We start from the raw sequence: 20,754 nt of genomic DNA, 5'->3' as shown, positions 1-20,754 counted from the left end.
TTTTTCGTTTAGTGTACATTTAAATAGTAACTCGCATTAATAACATTCAAAATTTTTCATACATATTTTGTTTGTTTTTTTTTCGTGTATACTCCTCATTTTTTTTTTTTATCTCTCGTAAAGTTGTTTATTATATAGCATCATCGATATTGAAACAAATTTACAAAAATATGTGTATGTATTACTCTTATAGGCGGCAACTACTGAAATTGTGTGTCGTTATACAAGCATAAAATCGAAATCTACACTCTTAACGAAAATCAAATATTTTAATAATACAAAGTCGCACATTATTCGTAAATTGTACGCAGCTCGTAAAATTGTAACCGCTCGAAAAATTTGTCTCTTTCATTTATTTTTTCTTTTTTTTTTTTTTTTTTTTTAAGTTCACGCTAAATATCATTCTGATAAGCAGAATGATATTATAACAATATTCAAGCAAGTTCGATTTGTCGAGCACATATTTCTCGTAATTAAAAAGGCACTGAACATACAGTAAGATCGACAACGGATCAAAAGACTGTACATGGATATTTAGAACCTAAAGCAATGGATATTTATTTTGACGATTTAATTATTTTTTTACTTGGTTATCGTACATTTACTTTTTTTTATGTTATATATGTTTAAACATCAAGAGTCGTAGAAAATACTTCAAACGACGAAATATGCAGACTTTATATTTTATTTGTTTTTCTTTCTCCCTTTGTTATATAATTAGCTTTCGTTAAGAGTGTCGGTGTAGGTTTTTTTTTTGTTTTATCATTTATGATCGATGCAACTAAAACGCTACGACAATCCACTTTTTTTTTGTTGTTGTTTGAAGTCTTTCTTATAAATTACAAAATCATCATTTTCAACTTTCTTCATCATTTTGAGAACACTCAGGGAGCTGTCGAGTAAAAAATTCGATGGATCAATTTCTTTTTCAAAAAGTGCGATTAAAACTGAAATTAACGAGGAAGTGACAAAAAGGTTTATCTGTTCAAATTTTTATCAAAAAAAAAAAAATTTAATTTGCTGTAAAATTAAAAAAATTTACTTAATTACCTCTTACTGATAGTTTTACAAAGAAGAAATTAAAAAAAAAATAAATCCCTTAATAGAAACTATAAATAATTACAACAAACAATATTTACAATATTTTTATATTATTATTTATATATTATTATTATTAATATTATTATTATAAATATTATTACTGCTAATATTATAATTATTATTATTATTTTTATTATTACCATAATCGTACTAATTAGTAGACTTTTCTTTTAATCAACTTATTTTTCCTCCACTGGAATTTAAAAAAAAAATACTAAATGAGCTTTCATAATTATTAAAATAGATGCTAAATAACTATTAATATACTAGTTATCATAATTTTTTTTTTTTTTAGATAAGTTTTCAAAAAATTTTTACAAATTGTAAGGATAATTTTTTTTAAATTAATCTTTCCTCTGTTATTAGAAAAACCATCAGTAAGAAATAAAAAAAAATTTTTTTTTCAAATTTTCAGCATTTTTTCGGAAAATTTTCGCAGACAAACAACCTTTTAAAAATTAAAACCAGTCCTTTACAAAAAAATTTTTTTTACACAATTAGGAATTGATTTTTTTTTGTATTAAAACTAAAATTTATTGACTAAAATTATTTCACAAGATTTAAAAAGAAAATTGTCCACTAAAAGAATTAATATTATATTGATATAATTAATTAATTAATATAAATTTTTATTTGATATGATTATCTCATTGTTTTTTATTTATTTTTTTTATTATTTAATTAATTATTATCAATATTTTTTATATTAATATCATTTATCATTTCTAAAAAGAAATTTCTTATTAAAAATCTTGAAAAAATGATTTATGCCTTGAAAACTTTTTAATTCGATTTAGATATACGCTTATTTACCCAGCTATAATGAAATTTCTACTATCATCGAATTAAAACGTTTACAATTGCAAAAAAAAAAAAAAAAGAAAAGAAAAATTATACAACTAAAAGAATCCTATTTGTGTAAATAAATCATAAGAAATATCGTGTAAGAACTTAAATTAAACAAAACTAATATACATATACATTTAGAGCGTTAAAAAATAAATTGCCTTGAGATGAATGCATAGAATCGAGTGTGTAAAATTTTTCTTATATTTTTTCAATGGGATTTGCTATTACTGTCATTTTATTTTCTATTTAAAAATTAAAAATACAGTAGAACCTCGATAAAGCACCAATTTAGCATTAATTCGAGGTTTTAGTGTAAATAAAATATAAAAAAAAAATTCTGACTCATGGCAAAAATTGCAAAATGACTTTTTTTTTTTTTTTTTTTGAAACAAAATTTTAATTTCTTTATAAGCAAAACGATAAAGAAAACGAAACGAAAGGAAGAAATAAAAATTGAAGGAAATTAAATAAAATAAATCGAAAAATGGGGGAGAAAAAGAACAAGAGAAAAAAAATATTGAAAATCAAAATCTCGAGATGTGAGAATTTGTTTTTCACTACCTGTACACTTTTTTCATTTTTTTTTTTTTTAATGAAGATGTAATTTTAATAACAAATATTATGGATGGCTTCGATATAACGCTCTTAACGCTCGTTACATGTCTAAATATATAAACATTCTTTATAAGTAACTTAAAAATGTTGATTATCAGCATTCTTTATCAATAGTTATATAACTTTTACATTTGCAAAAAAAAAAATTTCTTTTTTTGCTCAGCAAAGCGCTGAACCAAAATATGTAAATTGACAACTCCTAGCATCGTGATTTATTTAAAAAAAAAATTGTTTTCCATTTGTTTTCGGTGATAGTGTGTTTACTAAGATATTACAAAAGCCAGTTACAAATTATCTATTTCATTCCTAAGAATCTTTTCGATACAAAAATAATTTTTAAAAATTTTGTAAAAAAGAAATTCCCAGAAATGTCGTAACAGCTTTTTATTATATCCTATTTTAGTTATTTTTTGTCAAGAATTTTTTTTTTTTTTTTATAAAACAATATCGTTGAATATACATTTACTTTATATTTTTTTTAAAAGCAATTTTTTCAATTCTCATTGATTAATTAAAGAATTTTAGGTACAAAAAAAAATATATAAATAATTTTTTTTTCAATATATCAACTACAATTTGCAATTTTAAATATTTACATATGTCAATGGACTAAAGGAAAATTATATAAAAAAAAAATACAAGTAACAAGACAATATTGAGCAAGAAAAGTATAACACACAGGGATTAGATTTTACGTCTTTTTTCCAAAAAATATATAATACACTTGGAAAACTGATTTTTAATTTCAGAAGGAAAAATAAAAATATGAAACATGACTAACAAAGAAGAGTTGTACGATTGCAAGGAAGTTTTAAGGAGTCATAAACGTAAGTTTTTTTTCGAAACTCGATTTTTAATTCCCTGATCTAATTCCCTAACGTATTTGTGATTCTCTTGAAAAAAAGTAATACATTGACATTTTTAATTATTAAAAAAAGAGAAAATTATTGGAAGCTATTTTACAATATAGTTCATATTTTTTACCAATTATAATAATAATAATAATTAATATTAATGTTTAACTTTCTTGTCTACCCGTGTGGAAAAGTGATGTGGGCCCCCAGCGGGGGCCCTTATGGATCGCCCTCATGCCATGAGGGCCGCATATGGATGATCCATAGGGGCCCCTCATGGAAACGACATGCTCATCGATGAGGGCGCCCGCATGGGCGATCCATGAGGGTGCCCCTACGGGCGCCCTTATGGGCCCTCACGTTTGCCCTCATCTTGCCCTCAAGTTTGCCATAATGTTTTTTAATCAATAATATTAATAATAAAAGTTAATTAATAATAAATAAGCTTAAGTTATGAATAAATAACATATTTATTTAATAATTATTCAATTTTAAATTAAATTCTTACTCAAATTCAATTTATTAATTAACGTTCTAATTAATTAACTGTCGGATATAATTAAAAGTAATAATAAATTAATTAATTAAAAAATTAAAAAATATTTAATTTATGCATACTATTAACGGATATTTTCATTTTTCAATTAATTCATACATAGAATTAATGATTAAACGCAAACCTGAGAAATAAATAAATCTAACGCATGGGGGGAATCGAACCTACGACCTACGGACTATGAGTCTAACGTTTTACCAACTACGCTACGTACGCTACTTCAAAACGAATGCTAACTTCTTGATGCTATTTAAACTTCAAAAATACCTAACAAAGAAAAGTGCTTAACATCATTTAGTTAAAGTTAAGATATTAAATTATATTTTCCAATCAAATGCAATTTATAAAATATAATTAATTATATGCTTTATGATTATTATCATGAATCATCTCAGGCGAATTTTCAAAAAAGTGTAAATATATTTTTATTAAAAACGCGTTTTTCGTTGTTTTAAATCATTGGAAACATTCATTTTTTGTTGATAAAAAAATATTTGATTTTTGGACTTAGAAAATTTTGCTAATCGATCATGAGGGCGATCCATGCGGGCCCCTACGGTGGCCCTCATCTATTTTGCCATAAGTGTGAGTGTTATTTTCAAAAAAGTGTAAATATATTTTTATTAAAAACGCGTTTTTCGTGGTTCTGAATCATTATAAACATTAATTTTTTGGTGATAAAAAAATATTTGATTTTTGGACTTAGAAAATTTTGCTAATCGATCATGAGGGCGATCCATGCGGGGCCCCTACGGTGCCCCTCATGGATTCGCCATAAGTGTGAGTGTTATTTTCAAAAAAAGTGAAAATATATTTTAATTAAAAACGCGGTTTTCATTGTTGTGAATCATTATAAACATTAATTTTTTGGTGATAAAAAAATATTTGATTTTTGGACTTAGAAAATTTTGCTAATCGATCATGAGGGCGATCCATGCGGGGCCCCTACGGTGCCCCTCATGGATTCGCCATATGGATCAGCCCTCATGGGCCCCCGCCGGGGGCCCCGAACTCTTGAGGGCAAGATCGTGGCTTTTTCCACACGGGTACGTGTTAATATTTTAATTTCCTTTATAAATAGAAATAAAATATTCTTCGTATTAACAAATTACGATTGTTAAAATTAATTACAATTAATAAGTTATTATTTAATAATTTAATTAATAATTTCATTTATTTACTTAACAATTTCATTGATTCTATTGTAATTTAATTATTAGTTAAAAAAAAAAACATTTTTTTTAATGTTAAAGAAAATTTTTAATAGGCCATTTAAAAAAAAAAGAATATTGTATTTCTACTATTGGGGCAAATAATTTTTTTAAAAAGTAGTTTTCAATTTTTTTTTTTTTTTTAGCTAAATTTTTCACATTCTTGTTATTTTTTAAAACACCAAGTAGAAGTTTAGTAATTACACAAATCGCACATAATTATTATTGATTTAACATTCGATTTATTTTATTTTAATATCTCTGAATGTCAAGGGAAATATTGTTAATATACTATTTTTAGAATAAAAACCTTTATTTTATTAACGTTCTTTATTCCTCATATATTTTATTCTTTTTTTCTTTTTAATATACTAATCCGTTAAATTACATTCAACATCAGTTTTCAATTTTTTTTATCTGTCCCTTTAATTATTTTTCAATATTTTTTTTTTAGAAACAATTTTAAAAGATTAAAATTAGAAAAAAATTTTTTATTAAAAAATTCAAGACTGTGAATACTTTTTCTTTTGAAATCTTAATTTTGATTTAATTGTAAATTCTTTCTTAAATATTGCATTTAATATTCCCAAAACTAATATCGAATGAATCAACAGACATAGTTATAATAAGAAATTTTTTCATTTATATTTGATTTGAAATCTAATTTGTAAATTTTTTTTTCTCCAATAACATTAAAAGTATCAAAAGCATATCAAGATTTAAAAAAATTTAGTGATACTTGATTATTCAGTAAATTTTATTTTACCTATAATATTCATATTTTCCAACATCCGAGCAATTTTCTAACATGATTTTATTTTAAAAATTTTTATTTTTGCTAAATAATTTTTTTTCAATCAAATCAATTTTATTTAATTGAATAATTTAATTTTTAAAGAAGAAAATAATTAAAATGCAAATTAATAATACTCGGATTTGGGTAAATTGAAGAAGAAGGAAAAATAAAATTAATTGTAATAATCTTGAACTTTGTACATATCACGAATTTAAAGGTGTATTAGAAATTTAAAGAATGGTAACTAATTCGTCTCTAATGAAATAATTACAGTCAGTCTCACGTGTTCGAAGTATCGGCAGTTTATTATTTTTTTTTTTTTTTTATTTTTTGCCCTGAATGAAAATCTCGTGCACGTCTACTAATAATGATTTTTTCATCATATCAATTTTAATATTATATGGAAAAGTCGTCGATTCGCTTTACTATTTTTTTTTCTCTTTTTCTTTTCATTTATTTTGTGTTTTTTTTATTTTTTTGTTTGTTCACTTTTTTTTGTATTTTTTTTTAATTGTATCGCTAGGCCGTCTAAATCTAAAAATATCTTTGTACGATTCGTAAGAAAAAATAGAATTGAAACTATGTGTGAGCACGTGGCATCAACAGTGTGTATACAAGTACGCAATGCTTTTTTTTTTTTTTTTTGGAAGTGACTGCAAGTAGTGAAAAAATAAAAGCAAAAACCAATATGTAACAGTGATTAATGTTTAATTTTGAAATCTTTCGCTTTACTTATAAACAAATATTTTTGTAGACCATATTTTTATAGTACACACCCTCAATTTGTTGTTGTTTTAAAAAAATCAGACTTTCTAAGGCTCTCGTGGGGCCTAATGAAACAGAGTATACATTACGTTGTGTATTTTCTTTTTTTTTGTGGGGGCTTTTCTTTTAAGTCTAATCACAGTTTACTGACTTAACTAATTATTTACCAACCACAATGTTTGATGGACCATGTAGAGATAAATTTTTCTGATAATACGTTTTTTTTTGTCCACTCTGCTCATACTTTTTTTTTTTTTTTTTTTTTGACAATTTCATATCTCTCAATAACCAATATCTTGAATCACAATATTTTCTCTCTTTTTTTCAATATTTCTTTTTGCTTCGTCAAACTCGAATATTAATTATTAATTAAATCATCAATTTCGGTAATTTATCGAATATTTTATTCGAGAAAAAAGAGAAAAGACGTGAGAATATAATCGGAAGCGTTGTCAAATCTCACGTTAATTTTATGTGATTTAAGATATTTGGTTTTTCATCGTTTTGTAAATATCGTTTTTTTTTTTTTTTTTTTTATTTTTTATTATTATTATTATTTATTACATAGTTACATATCTATAACGCAACTGCTGCCATGTTATCAATATTTTTTTTCTCGACTCGTCTATAACAACGATGTAATTATGTTGATTATAAAGATATTTAATTGGAAAAAAAAGAAAAGAATTAAATCTTTTCGAATCTTTCACTTTCGTCAGAGAACAGTATAATAATTAATAAATTGAGAGAAAATTCGCTAGGATATATTGGATCCTCTTAATTTATAATCGTCTTGGAAGCGATGTGTAAAATAACGGTATGTGCGGCACAGTTACCTTATATTCATACGCATTCGATAAATTAAAACTATTTTTTTTTTTTCATTCAGAAGTCATGTGCATTAGCAGACTCACTTTATTGGTAAATGTAAATGACAAAGAAAAAAAAAACTAAATAAATTTTATTTCACTTTTTCAATCCAATTATCATTTTTATTTTAAATTAAAAAATCAAAATTTAAAATTATTTTCATTCACTATTTTTTTTTATCGGCGATTCTGACAAATAGAAAAAAAAAATGTTTATTTTTCATAAAAAAAAATATATTATTTATTCTTATAATATTAATTTTTGGAAAAAAAACCTATTCTAATAAATGATTGTACAAAAAATATGGTAAATTATTATTGAAAATATTTGAAAAATAGTTTAAATATATTTAAAAACGAAAAAAGGGAATTTTCCCTAAAAAAAAAAATTGATTTCTTTTTTCTCAATTATTTAATTACTATTACGAAAAAATTATTTACATTATTAAAATTCGATAAAAGAAATAACTTTTTTTTTTTTTTAAATGCACAATTGTTTTTCCCCTAAAACAAAATTAAAATATTTTTTTATAAAACCAAATTAAACATTCCCTCAAAAATAATTTTTCATGCAAAATTAACTTTTCATTAAATTAAATCACCAATAAAAAAGAAATAAAATATTTTAAATTTTTTGAATTTCTAATTGTTTTGAAATTTCAATAAAATATCTTGTATTCAAAAATTTTATAACCGTCTCTAATATAATTTTATTAAAGATTTAAAATTCTTTTTTTTTTTTTTTGTCAATTAAATTTCGTACCAATAAAGCAAGTCATAATTTATACAAAAAAAAAGAAGAATGCACAATTCGTCCTTATTTTTTTTTTAGCAAAATTTGTTTTCTTTTCATTCATTATTTCTTTTTTTTTTTATTAAAATACATATATTGTCGTATGTAAAAGCAATTTATTCGGCCCGGGAGTGAAAATAGTATATATTTTCACTAATATATATAAAAAAAAAAAAAAAAAAAAAAAATCGGTCAAGGGTATATGAAATCGACTAAAGATTATTAAACAGCCTACAGCACCAACGCAATAAACTCAAATAATTGAATATATATATATATATATTAATTAGATTACAATCGACAATCGATTTCCTGACAACACATTTCCATAACAATTGCAATAATTGAACCGCTTTGAAAATGTAAAAAAAAAAAATTTAAAAGGCAGCATTGCTAACTTACAATATAATTACATATGTCAATAAATCTTTTTTTTTTATAGTTCAGGAGATTGGTTTTTATTTAATTATTTAATTTTTTTTAGCATCCATTACCTCAATTCTGCACGCATATCAGTAACAAATATATCATATGCGCTCTTTATTATAATGTATAGATACATGTAATTACATAACATCTAAAGCCAAGCTCCTGTAATATTTCACAACACTTGAGGCACTTAATTGTGTGCTCAAATACCATTTTCCTCACATGTCTTATGTTACTTGCCAAAGCAGATTTTTCTATTGTATGTTATCTCTTGTAACAATTATATTTTAAAAATTGTCAGTGCCGTAATTAGGTATACAAACGGAAATAATATTAATAATAATAATAATAATAATAATAATAATAATAATAATAATAGTAATAATAATGATAATAATAATAATAATGATAATAATTAATTATAGATCTCAATTCGGGAAATAACAAGTTGTGAAAGAGAAGAAGAAATTTTTCCAGAATACCGATAACGATTTGATGTAATGGTGACCGCTTTTTCCCTTTTTTTTATTTTATTTTATTTTTTTTATACCGTTTCCCGTGAAATTTACCGTTTTTAAAGCTTCTAGTAAAGACTAGTATATTACTTAGAACATTATAATTGTAGAATAATACATTTTGGAACTTGCTTTTTTTTTGCAACGATCTTAATCATTGTTGTTGTTGTTTTTTACATTTTATTTAATTATACAAACTTTACACTAGGAATTATATAGTACATTATCTAAGCGATAAAATTTATTTTCCCCGTCCCCATCCCTCCCCATCATTTTGATCCACACTATAATATGGCCACCGAATTATATATAATATATATATTTATTTATATATTTATAAATATTTAAGGCATGTCAATGGTGAGAAGAAAAAAAAAACCAACTATTTTCTCTTAAAAGTTAAAGATATAAATACAAAAAAAAAAAATATATTTTCTTTGAAAAATTGAATGGCCAATTTAATACAAAAAAAAAAAAATTCATGACTTTTGCAACCCTTAAAAAAATGAAAAAAAAAAAAAAAAAAAATGGTAAAAATACAAAATAAAATATTAAGATCATTTAATTGTTTTTGCTTAATTACTTAGGCAGTACAATCAAAAAGTCAAAAATGTTAACAAAAAGAAAAAAAAAATATATATTTAAAACTATAGTCTAAATTCACAATCTTTTTAGCCAATTTCCTAAAGACTAAATTCGCATCGATTTTCTTAATCGCTTTTTATATTATTCTTCTTGACACAATCATTTTATATACAAGATGCGTTTATTATTTTTGTTTCTCGCATAGTAAGCGTAAAAAAAGAGACACAAAAAAAAGAACCTCTTTAACGAATATGGTTTCGTAGATGCAAAATTTGATTTCGATTCTCGTGACCAATATTCTGGAAAAATCAGTATATCCGAATTATAGTAAGAAAAAAAAAAAAAGAAAAAAAAGAAAAACAAACAAAACAAACGTTTTCGACTACGTTGTCTTTGTGTAATTGTGTATATATATATATGTGTGTGTATGTGTGTAAATAGCAGGGTTTGGCACAAATACAAAGATTTTTTTTTTCCCCAGTTACGGCTCTGCACTATGATATAAGTAGGTAGGAGAAAAAGGAATTAAAAAGATTAACACCTTAGTTTAACATTTTTTTTTTTTACAAGCTAACAAATATGTACCTCCAAAATCACAGAACCAAAGCAATAACAATACTCTCCCATTAGATAGTGTATTATCCTGCCAGCAATCATATTCTCATTTTTTAAAAGTAAAATTGGGGGTGGGGGGGGGGTATGGATTGGGAGGGGGATTGTGATTACTGTCTCGTGAAATAAAAATGATTTTTTTTTTTTTTTGCTTTCATCATACTTTTTGTCAACCAATACCACATTCATTATGTAGGCGAAGTCACTGTACAATTATGTAAAAAGAGTTTTTCGTGCCCACTTTTTTTTTTCTCTTTTTATTATTATTATTTTTGTTTTGTTATAGCATTTTTAAGCAGATAAACAATCCACTCAATTTCAAATGAATGGTAACTGCTAAATATATTCAAATTGATCGCAGTAGTATTTTGTTTTTTCGTATGAATACTACACATTGATAACATTCAATCAGAAATATGTACTTTAACATTTTTCTCGTTCTTTCTCTTTTATTTCTTAAGAATAACAACGCAAAAGATCGTTCCATTTATTTATATTAAATAAACGCAAAAAAAAAAATTTCATTAATCGCTTTTCCTTTGATGAGGGGGGGAAAATTTGGAGAAATTCTTTTTTTTTGGATCGATCTATTAGGTGATTATTCTCAAGTCATCAACGTAATCGGTTGTTTTTGTTTTTTTTTAAATTTTTTTTTTTGTTTTTTTTTTTCTCTTTAGAAGCTACGAACAATTGATCAGAGGAAGGACATTATGAATGAGCAGCTTACTTACATATCGGCTTACGCATTTCCATCCCTTTCATCTGCTTTGTGTTTTGTACATGGTAGTTCGCGACAATGTTGGGCTACTTGGGCATAACTTGGCCTGGTAAGATCCTGTTGAAAAAAATTATATTTTACTATCATATTATTTAAATTTTATTAAAAATTTATTTCAATTTATTAAAAAAAGGATTTTATTTAATTGAAATAAATAAATAATTGATTTTTTAAATTAATTTTACAATTTAATAAAATATCCTTTAAAAAAATAATGCGAATAAAAAGTGAATTTAATTATATCTAGATGAACTAACAATTAATATAAAAGCTCACAACAAAATAAAAGCAGGTGATTTTTTTTTACAAAATTAAAATAAAAAAATATTGCACATTGATTATAAATTAATGAGTAGACGAATTTTTATTCTTCTCTTTTAATTATTCGTCTACCTGATGTTTTTGTCGTTAAATATCATAGTTAAAGTTGTTTTTAACTACTGCTATAAAATAAAATAGAATAATTATCAAAATTAATCAAAAATTGAAATTTGTTTTTGAACAAATAATCCAATAATCTGTAAATGAAATAAATATACAAACGAAATATTAATATAAAAAGCAATAAAAGTTGAAAACATGCTGAAAAAAAAAATTAGTTATTTTTTTTTTGGGGGAAGAAGAGAGATTAATAAACGAGAGAAAAAAAAAATAGAAAAAAATAAAACTTACTAAAGGAAAGGCAGAGGCCACTCCAGATTGCGACTGGATATTCTGGGTGGCAGTAGGGATGTCACAATCGCACCTGGTCACTGGTTCGGACTCTTCTGCTGCTTGTGCATTTGTACTTATGGCCTCATCCACACCATTCATCAAGTTCGAGTCATCAGTCTTTATAGATCTGTCAGTGGTGCATTTCAGTGATAAAGGTCTTTTACCTAAATTACTTACATGTGTGTAGGTTTTTGTGTTTAAATAAATAAATAAAAAAACTATACACACCAAAAATTTCAATAAAAGTTACTATATGAAAAAAAGAATAATTTTTCTAAATTGTGAACAGAAAGAAAAAGAGAAAGATATAGTAATAATAATAATAATAATTGAAAAAAAAAACTTTTCAGGGATCGGGTCTTGCAAGATTTGTAACTCACAATATTAACAAACTGATATACATTTATTTTTATTGACAATAAATCTATGATTATTTGCAATCAAAAACAAAACCTAACTTCTGTGGTTAAAAAAATGTTTACTTGTTACCTTAAATCGAACACTTTTTTACATAGAGACTCTTTTCAATGAAACTTTCAACAATATCAAGAAAATAATAATAATAATAATAATAATATTAATAATAATAATAATAATAGTAATAATAATAATAATAATGAGACGTTAAATGACTAACGCAGTCTGTTTTAGTTATCTTCTTTCACTGTCGCGAAGATTGGTGCAAATCATTAACGAAAAACTATTATACAGTAACATACATCCGTACATTATTTTTGTACAGCGAGTTTCTCATACTTTGCACAATTTTTTAATTTTTTGTGTCGTGTATTTTTTTTTAAAGTAGCAGAGTAACTTATCTCTAGTTTAAAGTTTAGCAAAAACTCAAAAATTAAAATACTCAAAGATTACGTTCTACTTTGAGCAGTCGCTTAAAAAAAAATTTAATTTTTCAATGTCTTAAATAGTAAATTCTATTTTTAATTGTATATTCTTTTCCTTAATGTATATATATTGTTTTTTTTATTTATTTATTAATATGTACTTTATTTCTTAATGTATATCTTTTTTTGGTTTGTTAGGACAATGTCCCTGAAAAATTTTACAATACTACAAATCATAAAAGTGGGAAATCTATATAGTTTAACACAAACAAGAAAGCGTACGATTAACCACTAGAAATGAAAAGAAATAACTAAAATTTAATATTTATATTAATAAAACTACTACCAAGCAGAAGATAAAAACCAAAAAAAAAATACTTAAAAATAAAAACTTTAATTAAATTCTAAAATACATGAATACTACATGTTTATCAACTAAAAATTGTAACGAAACAAATAAAATAGACATTAAAGAAAACTTTTTTTTTTAAGTGCGCAAGGCAGTGTTTTAATATTGAAAATAAGACTTTTCTCCATAAACACATTAAATCTAAATTATTATTTGTGAAAAACAATTAAAATAAAAAAGCAAAAACAAATATACAAGTATAAGAATAATTTTTTTAAAATAACAATTAACTTTTAAGTTATTTTAAAAATAAAATAATTATATATATATACTTGATCAAATGTACTTTAAAAACCTATAAATTTCTGTCTTAAAATTATGTCAAACAAATTTTAAATTAAAAATAAAATTTATAGTAATTTTCAAACCCGTATTTCAAGAAAGCTCAATTTTTGTTTTTGTTATTTTTAAATATATATGACATTTTGTCAAATAATATTTTCAAACTGGTATAAAAGACAATTTTCATGTTCATTAATTTATATATAAATTAAATCTCAATTAACGAAAGTGAATATAAAAATATGAAATAATTGGAAAATAAAATATCTGAAAAACGTAGATTTCAACTCTTATTTTCATTTTCTGAAAAAAAGCCAGTTAAATAAAATGTAATAAAATTTTCTATATTTGGAAAATATTTCTACTATGCTTTATAGAGTTGAGTACACATTTACGTTTATCAATTTAGTCTTAATTTTTTAAATATCAAATTATATATCATTGAATGTAAAAATGTTTTGCATAAAAACAAAATTCGTGATCTTAGTTTTAACTAATTTATAATACGGAATTTTTTTTTACGTTTTATAATGTATTTTCTATTTTACTTTCATTTTCATAATCTTGATTCAATGCTTTATTTACACCGAAAGAAATATCTCAGTTTAGTTTTCCATTAGTTTCAATTTTACGATATGATGAATCGTCAACAAATTTAAATTTCTAAATTTGGCTACACTTCAAACGACAATAAAGAAATTTTAAAGCCCCTAAACGTATTGTTAACGTTTTGCTTTTACTTTCCAATTGTTTTTTTTTCTCCTTTTTATAATGATTAAAATTCTAGTTTTTAAATTTTTAATTAAAAACTATAAAATTAACGTAATGTTAAATTAAAAAACGATTTTTTATATAAAAAATAAAATTAATTTGAAAATGTCAAAAATACAGTTAAAAATAGAATTGTATAGTTATAATAATTATTCATCATTTTTGTATTTTTTTTTTCCTTTTTTTTAAAGATAATTCAAAAATATTCAATAAGTAGATAGAATCTTTTAATGAACTGATTATCAGTTTAAATCTACAAAGTAAAAAAAGAAAATTTAAAAAAATAATTATTGTAATAATGATATTATATTATTACTATTATTATTATTAATTATTAATACTATTCTGAATGCAATAATATTGGCAATTTTATTATACTATATCGAAATTCAACTTTCCGAATAATCGTTTACGAGAATTTTAATTCGACATATTTACTATAATTATCATTTTATGTCCACATTTTATGTACTATGAAAACTATCTGAATTTTCACATTACAAGTTTTGTTTGCCGAAAAAATGATTTCGTCATAAAAAAAAAAGAAATTCAGTTAATTAATTTAATATTGTTAAATAATTTTTCAGGCAAACAAAAAAATACATAATATGGAAATTCGTTTTTTGCAAATAAGGATAAAAAATTAGTTTACTGAAATAAATATGACGAATAAAAATTTGATATTGTAAAAACAAGAAATTATTATTATTATTATAGTAAGTAGAAGTTACGTCAAAGTTTTCCATGTAAAATTCAAATAAACTGGAACTTGATAATCGAGTAAAAATAAAACTGATCAAGACCACGAATTGAGTTCAGACAAATTGATTTTTACAATCATTGAAAAAGAAATAAAAAAAAAAAAAGTCTTCGTGCAAACCCAAATTGTAATGTAAACGCGAGAACTAATTTAGGGAGAAAAAGCAGTGTTTTTTTTTTGTATTGTAAATTTGTATGTATGTATGAGAAACAAAGCACACTCACTTATCGGGAGATGACGGGGGAGATAGAGGAGTGATGGTGCTCAGAGCATTGTCTGTAACTTCGGCGCTGCTTGCCGATGTATTGGAGTTCAATGATGGAGCCGTGCCGGAAACTGAAGACGAATTACTTTGTCCAGCATTCTCCTGCGTAGAACCATGACCACCACCAGTTGAAGAAGCAATAGGAGGAACAGCAGTAATTGTAACAACAGTGGTGGCAATTGGATTAGAGGAACCAGGACTCGCCGACCTACTACTGTTACTAATCTGATGATGATGATGATGCACATGATGCTGTTGTTGATTAAATTGTTGAGCGATACCCGATTCTTTCTCCTTTGTGCTTTTTATTTTAGCCGTACCTTTAACAACGTCCGCGAGTCTATTTTGCGATTGCGAACATTCATTGGCAATTGTTTCTGTCGTTGGATTATGTGATTTATTATGATCGGCGTCTAAGCCGGGAAGTGGTGGAAATGCCGATGCCTCTAAATCAAATTGTATCCCTCGATTGTGCTGCGTATTACTGGCCGGAGCAGAATCTCTATTCGAAGATGGTTGTTGATTACTGTTATTTGCTTTTGAATTTGTCTCTTGATCTTTGGTCCTGCGATGTATGCGATGACGCGTAAATTGTACTGCGCTCGTCGTTTCAAGAGTGGTCTGAGCATCGCTCTCCTGTGACCCTCCTTTTGTTGTATGACTACTGCTGCCGCTGCTACTACCATATTGTGCCTCGCCAATCGTATTATTTGTTGAATGTGAGACGTGAAATTTTGTGCCAACCTGATAGGAGGAAGCTGTTGGTTTTGCTGTGGGTAAACTTGGTGTTAAGACAGGAGTCGCTGTTACTATCGGAACAGGTCCACCGCTCAATGGAGGATGCGAACTTCGTGGCATTGACATATTACCACCACCTCCAACGTTGCTTAAACTTCCGTCTACCATTACATTATTTACTCCCATACCTCCGCCTCCTCTTTCAGGTCCATTTCTTTGTTTGTTTCTAAAAATTAATTACAAATCAATCTCCATTTTGGAAATTCATACTTCTCGTTAAAATTGTTTCAAAACACAGGTCCCTATATATATTTCCTGCGTTTTTTTTAATTAATTAATTTAATTTTTTTTATATTCACCTGTTCCTCTGATTGTATCTTGTGTTATGTGGTTTGTACGTCGCGTGAGGAGTGATTCCATTCATGGTAAACATGCTCGTGACATCGAAATAAGCCGGACTTGCTGCTCCCCAAGGCACCATTCCAGCTGGGTAAAACGGTTGATGCTGCAAAATTGATAGGGAGAAACAATAAAAATTATTCTAGAAAAAAATTAAATTTATTATAAATTACTCACGTAGACGTGAACTTGATTGGCATATGGCGGCATTGTAGTTTGTGGCATCGTGGTACCATTCGTGTACATAAATCGTTGCTGGCTTGGTTGATAAGTTCCAGGATCATAGACTGGCGGTGGTTGAGGTGGAGTTCGATATCCATTCTTAATTCCGCCAACTCCTGATACTGTTGGCATCGGTAGCCTGTTCATTGGTTTAGCCTTGATGCGCGCCATAATTGGCTTTCCCTAGTTAAAAAAAAAATACAATTAAATTACAGTAAAATATAATTAATTGTAAAAAGAATTCAAATTTACCTGAAACTCTCGTACTTCCTCACGTAGAAACCTATAGGCTTTTTGAGCATCTTCATCGGACTCGAAAGTAACGTACCAGGAGCTATTATGTGCAAATTCACACGAAATAAACCTCGGACAACCTTCTCCTGAGAATAAATTCTGTAATGGAAATAAAAAAAAAAAAATTAGAAATTAAAATTTCAAGTTAATAAAATAAAAAACTGACCTTTACATCCTCTAAAGGGGTGTTATCAGGAATTTCTCTTAAGATAACTATACAACGTTTGTGATTGGGCCTGACTTTTTGACCCTCCTCGTCTACTTGAACGTTAGGAGACTCTCGCAGCACCTCAGTTATTAATTTGATATCCTTCGTCAATTTTTTCACTTGATTAAAGTTTGCTACCGTCCATATCGGTACATATTGATCATTATCCATTTGAGATAATAAATATGTATCATTAGCTAAATTCTCTCTAAAATGAGAAAAAAAAAAGATTACATTTGTATTTTAATTACTATAAAAACTAAAATATGTACCTGGAGAAGTAATATTCGAGTTGAGACGAGAGCATCTGTTTAAGTTGTTCTAAAGGTATTCCCGACACGGAAAGATCAGCCATTTGACTGGTTGGTGCGGAAACTTCGCCAATATTAGTGATATCTACTGGACTGTATCCAACGGCACCTCCCATACCCATGGCAAGTTGAGGTGCAGGTTCCAAGGTGCCTACACCCGCGTCGAGCATTAATTCACCTCCACTTGGTCCACCGTTCATGACGCCGTAATCTAAACCGGAAGCACCTCCAACCATGCTGAGTGTTTCAGGGGTGGCTGTGTAAACCGCCCCTGGTGGGAGCTTGCCAATGTCCCCATTCATGTACACGTGCCCTGTTAAAAAAAATAAAACTTAAATTAATCTCTTTAAATAGCATTTAAAAAAACAATCACAACCTTCTCCGCATTAACATATTCTTCATTATTGAAGAACGAGGGGTATTTTAATCACACAAAAAATATTTCCCATAATTTTACATTTCCAAATTTTAATTGCTTTACAAAAATCTAAAGTAACTTGAAAGAAGAAAGAATTTTCTACAATTTATCAAAAGTTTTGGTATAATAAAATAATTTAGTTACAATTAGTAAATAACAATTGCAAATATTGCCAATTTTCTTTTAATGACAAAAATCATAAAAAAAAATGTTCACTTTAAAAAATGATTTTTTTTATTACAAAAAAAATATTTCCTTCTCCACAAAAAAAAAAAATATAAACATTAAAAAAAAATGTAATTTTACAATTTGTGTAATATCACGACTAAAGTATTTTTAGAATCCGTTTAATAAATGTTTGATGCATTGAAAAGTCACTGTGACAAATGCATTATACATAATTTTTTCGTCAGAGAAAAAATACGATTATTACATATAGAATAATTATGAGTCATTAAAAAAGAAATATTTTGTCGAAAAAACAAAAAAAATAAATAAAAAATTTTTTTTTTCAGACAATATATTCTTTTTTCTAGGTCAAAGATGCATTTTGCAACAGTTCTATTATAAATTAGTTCTGAAATCTGGTTGGATTGATTGTGAATAAAAAAAAAAATGTAACTTTGTGGTTATGTTGAAGAGAGTGAGAAAGAGAGAGAGAGATATGGTGGGTTTGGTGGGAATGTCACTTAACAATATTGCTAAAATGGAGTACTTAGCTGATGCAATCTGCAAATCTGAAGGAACGTAATTGATTAGGGCATGCAAATTGAGAAATACAATACTCGAAAGCAAAAGATGAGTCCAGATGGAAGTCAGGAGTAGTTTCAAGGGGCCGATCGTTCTCCGTCCATTTCTCTCACCAGGGGTGCGTTAGATGAGCTTAAGCACACGAGACTTTATCCTTTTAGCGATTAGCAGAATTCACAATAATTATTTATTCCGTGATATTAAACGAATAATGAAAATTATTTTAATATTACCGGTTATAAGAAAACGTAACATGTAAAATTACGCGATATAACGCGACATTAAGGAACGAGGTTTCTGCATTCAAAGTGAGCACACCACATGCTAGGAGTCGCTCCAGCAAGGACACCGTATGGAAAAGGATGAGGGTTCGTTTTAGCACGTTACACTAGATTCCATTAACAGAGCTCGTCGGTGATAGACGCGCCGTGCAAAGTGAGAATTTTGAAAGGGCAAGATATGCAATATGTTGGATGCGACTAGCCAAATATAGAGTGAGACATTGGCCGGGCCAGCAACGATCGCGCACGCAGCCCCACACGATTGACAACCGTTTTAACAGGACTCCGAAGTCCCAAAATCTTTATTAACGAGCTCATTGGACTTGTGATTTACCGTTTTACGAACCTGAAGGAGCTTTATCGGTGGATGCTGGCGGCAGCTTCGTTTACTGGCTCGTACACGAGAGTGTTAAAAAGATCGTGAGGCCAGGCAAAAGAACACGGCCCGTGAACGGAAACGCACCCTTAATTCAATCCCACGAGTCAAAATTCCTCCGGCAGGAGTACGCGTGAGCGTACTTTTATGAAGCTCGCATCGATGTGAAAAGCGGCGTTCGTTAATTTCGTTAAATCCTTACCGATAAGAAGAATCAACTCAACACAATTTCTCAAGGAAACTACAAAATGGCCGACACAGAAAGGCACATGCCGTGGCTCAATGCTTTCTGGGCAGTCGCCGCTATAACTTTAACAGTAGCCGCGATAGTAGCGCAAAACTCGGGACCGGCACTTAACTAAAAAACCGCGGCAAATTTTAATTTCATCTCTTATATTCAATGATTTATTTTTCCTCTTTTTGCTCTCTTATCTACCATTAAAAGTTCACGAGTACAAAACTTCAACTACTTTGCCATTCGAAATCAGCGTCTTACTTGGTATGCGGAGAACGGTTGCTTTGCTTATTTTTTCTTTTTCTAAGAAACAGCTTCACTATCGCGTATTGGTGACGCACACTTTTCACTTTATATATGCCGAACATTAAAATACTTTGGAGAGAGTTATCTTCTACACAAGATTGTCTCAAAGGGTCTCTCTCCCCCCCACTTTCCCATAATCAAACGGTTGAAACACGTGTTATTATATGAGAGACAATTTTTCAATTCTTGCAAAATCATTCCATTGTTTTTGATAAATTCAATATTTTCTAAAAACTATATTCAAATAATAACACATTAATGTACACTAGAGACTTACCTATATTATGCACTAACTACGAAAAATTCAGCAACGTCCAGAGTAATGAGTCATTTTTTGAACATAACCGTGCAATGTCTTGCAAATACTGCGCCCAGTAGCGGAAGAATTAAGGGGGCATTTACAACCCTTCGAACATACTTTCCCCCCTTTTACGTTTCTTCTAAACCAACCTATGAGGAAAGGAAACGAAATTTAAATATTACATAATACACAACAGGTATTTAATATTTTTTAAAACTTAATTTTAATAAAATATTTTTCAAGGTTAATTTATCAATGTTTATTCGATTAAAAGAAACAAATAAATAACCTAAAAAATTATTATAATTTACCGTGAAAAATTTTGATATTTATATTGTCATTTTATGACCATAAAGAATATCAATTTCCGGGAAAAATATATTCGTGAGATGGAATTAATTATGAAAAAAAAAACTATATTGAGCCACTACTGACTATCTGGACCTCATACGCACACATTATTAAAAGGAAAAGACACATATACTGTACACGGTTGTATTATACCCTTCGTGGCACACTTGCCTGCATTTGCTCATTTCTTGTC

General features: G+C 27.1%; 1 protein-coding gene across 8 annotated transcripts; it reads right to left on the bottom strand.

Moving 5' to 3' along the window:
• Positions 1-98: 98 nt before the first annotated feature.
• LOC127281817 (la-related protein Larp4B) lies at positions 99-20,340 on the bottom strand. Of its 8 annotated transcripts, none has more exons than XM_051305742.1 (10): positions 19,571-19,738; positions 17,505-17,856; positions 17,191-17,440; positions 16,983-17,123; positions 16,686-16,913; positions 16,469-16,614; positions 15,331-16,335; positions 12,001-12,169; positions 11,282-11,385; positions 99-892 (listed from the first exon to the last, which is right to left on the bottom strand). In XM_051305742.1, exons 2-9 carry the CDS (start codon positions 17,843-17,845, stop codon positions 11,290-11,292), a joined length of 2,376 nt encoding a protein of 791 aa, XP_051161699.1. In that variant the 5' UTR covers positions 17,846-17,856; positions 19,571-19,738; the 3' UTR covers positions 99-892; positions 11,282-11,289. The 8 variants fall into 8 exon arrangements, with proteins under 8 accessions (XP_051161699.1, XP_051161697.1, XP_051161694.1 ...); XM_051305740.1 differs by lacking the exon at positions 99-892 and adding an exon at positions 6,674-10,237; XM_051305737.1 differs by lacking the exons at positions 99-892; positions 19,571-19,738 and adding an exon at positions 20,187-20,340 and having other exon boundaries at positions 6,674-11,385.
• Between the last annotated feature and the right edge of the window lie 414 nt (positions 20,341-20,754).

The sequence above is a fragment of the Leptopilina boulardi genome, unplaced genomic scaffold (assembly GCF_019393585.1).
Source record: "Leptopilina boulardi isolate dan_hultmark-lab unplaced genomic scaffold, ZJU_Lbou_2.1 LbouV2_278, whole genome shotgun sequence".
Lineage (NCBI taxonomy): Eukaryota > Metazoa > Arthropoda > Insecta > Hymenoptera > Figitidae > Leptopilina > Leptopilina boulardi.
This window is presented reverse-complemented; position numbering and strand designations above follow the sequence as displayed.